The sequence below is a fragment of the Punica granatum genome, chromosome 2 (assembly GCF_007655135.1).
Source record: "Punica granatum isolate Tunisia-2019 chromosome 2, ASM765513v2, whole genome shotgun sequence".
In the NCBI taxonomy this organism is placed as follows: Eukaryota; Viridiplantae; Streptophyta; class Magnoliopsida; order Myrtales; family Lythraceae; genus Punica; species Punica granatum.
Window position 1 is genome coordinate 8,320,275 of NC_045128.1, and position 7,744 is coordinate 8,328,018.

The 7,744-nt window shown below is 39.0% G+C and overlaps 1 protein-coding gene across 1 annotated transcript; it reads left to right on the forward strand.

Moving 5' to 3' along the window:
- The first annotated feature begins 376 nt into the window (after positions 1-376).
- LOC116195944 (TMV resistance protein N-like) lies at positions 377-7,443 on the forward strand. Its single transcript, XM_031525383.1, has 4 exons — positions 377-1,100; positions 3,177-4,257; positions 4,366-4,647; positions 4,744-7,443. Exons 1-4 carry the CDS (start codon positions 526-528, stop codon positions 7,033-7,035), a joined length of 4,230 nt encoding a protein of 1,409 aa, XP_031381243.1. The 5' UTR covers positions 377-525; the 3' UTR covers positions 7,036-7,443.
- Positions 7,444-7,744: the final 301 nt, after the last annotated feature.

Here is a 7,744-nt window from a genome sequence, read left to right on the forward strand (position 1 = left end):
TTATGAATAAAAATGGGTATAAATAAATAAGTGAAGGACCATAATAATAATCTTCTCGTTTGTTTTACGATCCATTAAAGAATTTTTTCTACCCATTGAGAAAAACTTATGCAAAGAGATGTTGGGATTTCTTTCTTTTGTATTTGAAATTCATATTATTACTTTTTAAAAAATTTTAAATTTATATTAAATTCATGTAATTAATGTAAATATCTATTTCTCTAAATGTCTTATACACCATCTGATTTATTATATAAAATATAATCAATAAATAATAGATCGTGGACACGTTGATCTTAAGCATCATCGTACAGTGGTCTGTGTAAAGACAGGATAAAGAAGAAGGAATGAAGAATTTGGAAAAAAAAAATGCCCATGTGCTATCCGATGGAAAAGTGAAAACACTGGGACCCATACATTGATTATTGGAAAGAGAATTCGGGGCAAGTCATCAATATCCTTCCCATTCATCTGTTTGTTTTTCGATCCATTACAGAATTTCTTTCTGACCACTGAGCAAAACTTATGCAGAGAGAGATGTTGGGATTTCTTTTCTTTAGTGGTTTCACTGTCTGGGCGTGGTTCCGCAGTGAGAAGAAAATAGAGGATGCAATGGGCCAACAAAAGAAGGAGGCTGCTGAAAAAGAGGGTGATTCGGAAGCATCAGTCTCTGACTACGAAGTTTTCCTAAGTTTCAGAGGACCAGATTCTCGGCAGGGCCTCGCCGATGTCCTCTACAACGACATGAGAACAGCCGGGATCCATGTTTTTAGAGACGACGATGAGCTTGACACCGGTGATGAGATCGGCAAGATTCTTCCGGCTATCAAGAACTCCAAGATATGCGTACCAATCTTCTCCAGTACCTTTGCTGCCAGTGCGTGGTGCCTCCGAGAAGTTGAAAAAATGGTCGAGTTGAAGAAAAAGATCATGCCGATTTTCTACACAGCCACACCAGAAGATGTTAAGCTAGGCACGGCATTATTCAAGAAGGAACTACGGAAGCACGAGAAGAAGCATGGAAAAGAGCAAGTGAAGAAGTGGGAGGAGGCTCTCAAAGTGGTCGCCAGAATCAAAGGGCGGGAAGTGAAGACTACCGGGTAAGTCACTTCTTCATCATCTTTGACTAGTTTCAGTTTGTGCTTCTTTGAGGCTTTGTAAGGAGACACTCTCTCGGTTGCACTCGTGCCGGCAAACCAGATCTAGCCTTGGTGAGGCTAGATTTGGCCTCGCTGAGCCAGATCGGGCTCGAGAGGCTCACAGAGGGTTCGAGCCCCCTGAGCAGCTCGAGCCCCGAGCCACGCGCAGGGCTTCGAATCCCATGGCTGGGTTCGCGCTAGAGTCGCCAACCCAGCCTAGGGCCTCGCGAACCCTAGCAAAGCTCCGGCGAATCAGGGAAGAAGGCAACTCTGTTCATCAGTGTCGTCGTTTTCCTTTTGTTTTTAAGTTAATTTTTTTTAGTTAAAAATTTTATGTTTTTAATAAATATTACTTTATATTTTATTTTTTAATAAATAATTTTTTTGTGAATTTAATAAATAAATTTTAATATTTGTTTATGGGGCCATTTCCATCTTTATATTGGAGGGATAATTTCTTACTTTTAACCTATCGATTTTATCAAACCAACTTAAAAAATGGTAATTCGCACATTTTCTATTACATCTAGTCAAATAAATAAGTTCCTACGTAATTATAATTCTATTACTTATTAATTCATATTACATACTTATTTTATTTAAGATCAATTCCATTACATTGAATCAAATGTAGAGGTTTTAGGGGAGGGAAAGGAGAAGAGAGGGGAGGGGAGGAAAGGATATGGAAGGAAAATCTATATATACTATATAATACTTGGAGAAGTTAACCATGTTCACGACACGTGTTATTTTAGATTCACTAGACTTCGCCATGTGTCGTTCATGTGTCGTCTACGTGTCCATATTTTCACATGTGTCATCCGCATATTTCTCCAAGTGCCAGCTACCGTGTGTTGCCAAGTGTCGGTTGAAACTCCTTAATTACATAAAATAATTGCTCTTTTTAAATAATGTATTATATATATTTCAAGTGGATTCCCGTTAATGAGTCATCCATTCATTCTACAAGAGTTTACAGTTGGCCTTTTCGTCAGTTTGTTAACTGGAGTCTACTTTAAAAATATTTAATAATTAGCAAGTTCGGGCAAGTTCATGGCTTTGAGAAGAGCACTTCATTTGAGAGGATGTGAAATAGGCGCTCATATGGGAGAATCCACAGATTCGGTGGCAATTTCCGATTTGGAATGAGGCAAAGGGGAGAGACTGCTTGGGCTTGATGACTATTGATGGAAACTTTCTTTCCTTTTGGATGAATTCGATGGGAACTTATATAAAATCGTTTGGAGATGGCGAGAATAAAGAGCCCTGAAGTGAAAGAACGGAAGGGTGTATTGGAAGCCGCGTGTGAAATATCTACATATTTTTATTATAGGTATAAATAAATATAAATTTTCGAATTTATGTAAAACAATTTTTTTGGAGAGCTACTAATACGACAAGTCATGTCATATCAAAAATAAAAAGTACCAATAGAAAGTGTTTTAATATATTAAATGGGCGAATGGAGTTCAGGAAGGTGTCTATATACCCTGAATGGACAAAAGAGGAATTAAGAGAAATGTCTACACACAGAAGGGTAAAATGAGAATTTTAAAAAGTGGTGAAACACATAAATGAACCTCAAACTTTTATATATGTAATAGATAGATTATATGCTTATTTTTTTAAAAAAAATTAATTGCCTTCTCTTATAAATTAATTTTGTTTTATAAGATAAATGCACATTTATATTATTACAACAACAAACTATCTTGATTTATAGCTATCTATACCAGTTTTCCTTTTCTAATTTGTAGTACGTGTGTGATATTGATATAATTTTTTTGGTGTGAACCATGGCTATTGATATAATTTAGTTCTGAGTTTTTATGGCTAGAAACTTATTCGGAAGGTCAAATACAAGAATATCATTGTGGATGCATTTATTCATATAAAAGAACAAAAATATAAATTCATATCCAATATTTGTTTCTATAAACAAACATAATTGAACTAACCGGTGCAAAGCACGAGCAAATAACTAGTCTATATATATGATGTTTTCTTTCTCTAAGTATCACCATGCATCAACTGCAGATTTGCGGAATTCAGCATGTTGTTTGTCAGAGCACTTCTGATCAAGTTGAAGGTAAAAACAAAATATTTGACCAATAACCTAGTTAAAAGAGATGATCATGAGGAGGCTGTAGTGAAATTGTTGGACATCGACTCAAGTGATGTACGAATCATTGGCATCCATGGAATGGGTGGCATTGGTAAGACGACTCTTGCCAAGGTCATCTTCAACAAACTCTCACCTAGATTCGACTGTTGCAGCTTCCTTGAGAACATCCAAGAATCCTTAAGGCGTGATGGTCTTGAATACTTGCAAAAGCAGTTAGTGGAAGATCTCGATCCAAAGTTGAAAAACTTTCAAAAGATCGACACAATCACAATGCTTCGAGAAAATTTTCGTAGAAGGAGGGCTCTCATCGTCCTTGATGATGTAAATCAAAGAAAACAAATAGAGATGATAGTCGGGATGTTGGGTTGGTTTGGCTCTGGAAGCAGGATAATCATAACGACTAGGGACAGAAGTATTTTCACCAGAGAAGCTTGTACTCATGCTATGGAGGAGATGGATCCTGACCAAGCTCTCCTACTTTTCAGTAGACATGCCTTTAGAGAAGACTCTCCTCCAAGTGACTTCCGAATTCTTTCAGAGGAAGTTCTCTCTCTTACTGGAGGACTTCCTTTGGCCATCGAAGTCGTAGGTTCCCTTCTTTGTCAATGTGAGAAGAAGAGATGGAAAGTGACAATTGAGCGGCTAAAGAAAGTGCCCAATCGAGATGTTCAAGAAAAGCTGAAGATAAGTTTTGATGCATTGGAGTTTCACCAAAAACAGATATTTCTTGACATAGCCTGCTTTTTCATCAACAAGGAGAGATCAAATGCAATTCTAATGTGGGAAGCTTGTGACTTTGACCCTGATTATGGAATTGAGGTCCTTGTTTCCATGTCTTTGCTGAAAATTACGAAGGACAATGAATTTCAAATGCATGACCTTGTCAAAGATCTTGGAAGGGAGCTTGTTCGGGAGGAATGCTTTGGTGATCCTGCCAAGCGTAGCAGGATATGGTCAAGCAAAGAAGCAAAGGAGCTATTTAAGATAAAGCAGGTAACATATGTAATGAGTGTTTTAATAATCAAATCATTTGATCTTTTTATTGATTTACAATATTTTCTAGCAAAAGTCTACGGTTGCTAATTACTTTTTTTTTTTCAGGAAAAAGAAAATGTTGAAGGGCTGTTTCCGGAGAAATTATATGGCGACTGCATTCTCAAACACGAGCTGTTTTCAGGTTTTCGAAATCTAAGATTACTGAAATTGGTGGGTGCAAAGCTGACAGGTAACTTTGAGAATCTCCTTCCAAAGTTAAAGTGGTTCACATGGCAACAATGTCCTTCCGATTTCGCTGTGACCAATCTAACATTGGAGAATTTAGTGGTTCTTGACCTTTCTGACAGTTTTATCACTGAAAACTGGGCTGGTTGGAACATGATTCAGGTAACATATCCAAGTACCTGAGAAAACTTATATTTTAAAGTAATTCTTCTTAATACTATCCTTACCTTTGTTGTGATGTTTATTGTTATGATATAGTTAGCAAAGAATTTGAAGGCCTTAGACCTCACTGGGTGCTGTAACTTGACAAGTACACCTTACTTGTCCAACAATGACGCTTTAGAGAGATTGGTTCTCAGAGGATGCCGTAATTTAGCTGAAATACACGGCTCCATCAATAAGCTGACAAGACTGAAGCATCTTGATCTTCAAGGCTGTCCTTCTCTGAGAGGGTTGCCCGAAGAGCTATGTTCGCTGGAAGATTTGGAAAATATTTTGGTGGTCGGGAATCATGGAGCTCCTTTCCACTTACCAGAATCAATTGGTAATTTACGCTCTCTATCTGTCATGAAATTACATTGGGTGGAAATTACTAGAATTCCTGACTCCATTGGAGGATTGGTGAATCTCACGCACCTCTCTATGCACAAGTGTAGTGGCATGAAGACACTTCCAGACATAATCGGAGATTTGAAATCACTAGTTAAGTTAGACATGTCTAATACAGAGTTGAGTGCATTGCCTAATTCTGTTGGACGACTAAGTAAACTCCGGTGGTTGCAGTTAAATTCAACGAAGATAGAGGAGCTTCCCGGCTCTCTTGGGGATTTGGAATCATTGGTTGAGTTACAGCTGTCCAACTCAAATTTAAGTGCGTTGCCTGACTCTGTTGGACGACTAAGTAAACTCCAGTGGTTGCGGTTAAGTTCAACGAAGATAGAGGAGCTTCCTGACTCTCTTGGGGATTTGGAATCATTAGTTGAGTTACAGCTGTCTGACACAAATTTAAGTGCGTTGCCTGACTCTGTTGGACGACTAAGTAAACTCTCGCTGTTGGAGTTAAGTTCAACGAAGATAGAGGAGCTTCCTGACTCTCTTGGGGATTTGGAATCATTAGTTGCCTTAGAGCTGTCCAACTCAAATTTAAGTGCGTTGCCTGACTCTGTTGGACGACTAAGTAAACTCAAGTGGTTGCGGTTAAGTTCAACGAAGATAGAGGAGCTTCCTAACTCTCTTGGGGATTTGGAATCATTAGTTGAGTTAGAGCTGTCCAACTCAAATTTAAGTGCGTTGCCTGACTCTGTTGGACGACTAAGTAAACTCTCGCTGTTGGAGTTAAGTTCAACGAAGATAGAGGAGCTTCCTGACTCTCTTGGGGATTTGGAATCATTAGTTGAGTTAGAGCTGTCCAACTCAAATTTAAGTGCGTTGCCTGACTCTGTTGGACGACTAAGTAAACTCCAGTGGTTGCAGTTAAGTTCAACGAAGATAGAGGAGCTTCCTGACTCTCTTGGGGATTTGGAATCATTGGTTGGGTTACAGCTGTCCAACACAAATTTAAGTGCGTTGCCTGACTCTGTTGGACGACTAAGTAAACTCAAGTGGTTGCGGTTAAGTTCAACGAAGATAGAGGAGCTTCCTTACTCTCTTGGGGATTTGGAATCATTGGTTGAGTTACAGCTGTCCAACACAAATTTAAGTGCGTTGCCTGACTCTGTTGGACGACTAAGTAAACTCCAGTGGTTGCAGTTAAGTTCAACGAAGATAGAGGAGCTTCCTGACTCTCTTTGGGATTTGGAATCATTGGTTGAGTTAGAGCTGTCCAACACAAATTTAATTGCGTTGCCTGACTCTGTTGGACGACTAAGTAAACTCCAGTGGTTGCGGTTAAGTTCAACGAAGATAAGTGCGTTGCCTGACTCTGTTGGGGATTTGGAATCATTAGTTCGCTTAGAGCTGTCCAACTCAAATTTAAGTGCGTTGCCTGACTCTGTTGGACGACTAAGTAAACTCTCGCTGTTGGAGTTAAGTTCAACGAAGATAGAGGAGCTTCCTGACTCTCTTTGGGATTTGGAATCATTGGTTGAGTTACAGCTGTCCAACACAAATTTAAGTGCGTTGCCTGACTCTGTTGGACGACTAAGTAAACTCCAGTCGTTGGGGTTAAGTTCAATGAAGATAGAGGAGCTTCCTGACTCTCTTGGGGATTTGAAATCGTTGGAAACATTGGATCTGAGTTCATCCAAACTGAGGATTCTACCAGATTCTGTGGGAGAGATGTCTGAATTAAGGCACTTGTTGCTGGATGAATGCAACATAAGAAAGTTGCCTAGTTCTATCGGGAAGTTAGCAAGGCTAGAATATTTGGAGTTGGGAGGTTGGAGCTTAAAATGCCTCCCGCAGCTCCCAGATTTCTCCAACTTGAAGAAGCTGCAGAGCATTGATTTCGAAGATTGGTTCGTAAAAGTTGCAGGGACTGAGATTGACAAGCATGCGTGTGGAGTTGCTCGGATGAGATGGTCAGGTTTTCCTGCCAGATGGGAAATTTGACGTCGCTGGATATCTCTAACAGGGAATCCCTTGCTGAGTCACCATTGCTTGATTTCTCACGCTTGGAAAATCTCAAGAAGTTACGTCCTATTTGAAGGGGCTCACCGAGATGAACGGCCTAGGAGAACTGGGATACCTGGCGGAATTAGATATCCGGTACTGCGATTCCCTGGAAATGATTGGGAATCTGTCGGAATCGAAAAGGCTAAAGGGGATCTTTATAATGGAGTGCTCGAAGCTAAGAGAAATGAGAGGCCTCAACAAATTGTTCTTGGCATCAACAAATTGTTCTTGGCATCTATACAGATGAGGGCTGCGGATCTGTGGGAAATATTGATGAACTGAAGAAGAGATGCGTGTGGGGAAGTTTCGATGAATTAGAAGTTGAGAACAACGCCGATTGATGAGGTAAATATTCATAGCATTACAGCACATATGGATAGCTTAGATGATATAACAATTACGCGCAGTAAATTATGATAATCATACGACGATATATCAGTTACAGCACACTCATATAATAATTTATCAAAGAAACTTATCGATTTCTAGATTGACAAAAATCTATCAAAGAAACTTTATGCACTTTTAATTTTATATTTGTAGTTTTCCAAATATATAAATTTACGTATTCATAGCACTGTCAACATGCAAAGTCCTTCCAGTACTGTATATTTGCAAGATTGAATTATAATCATGTGTTTCTTTG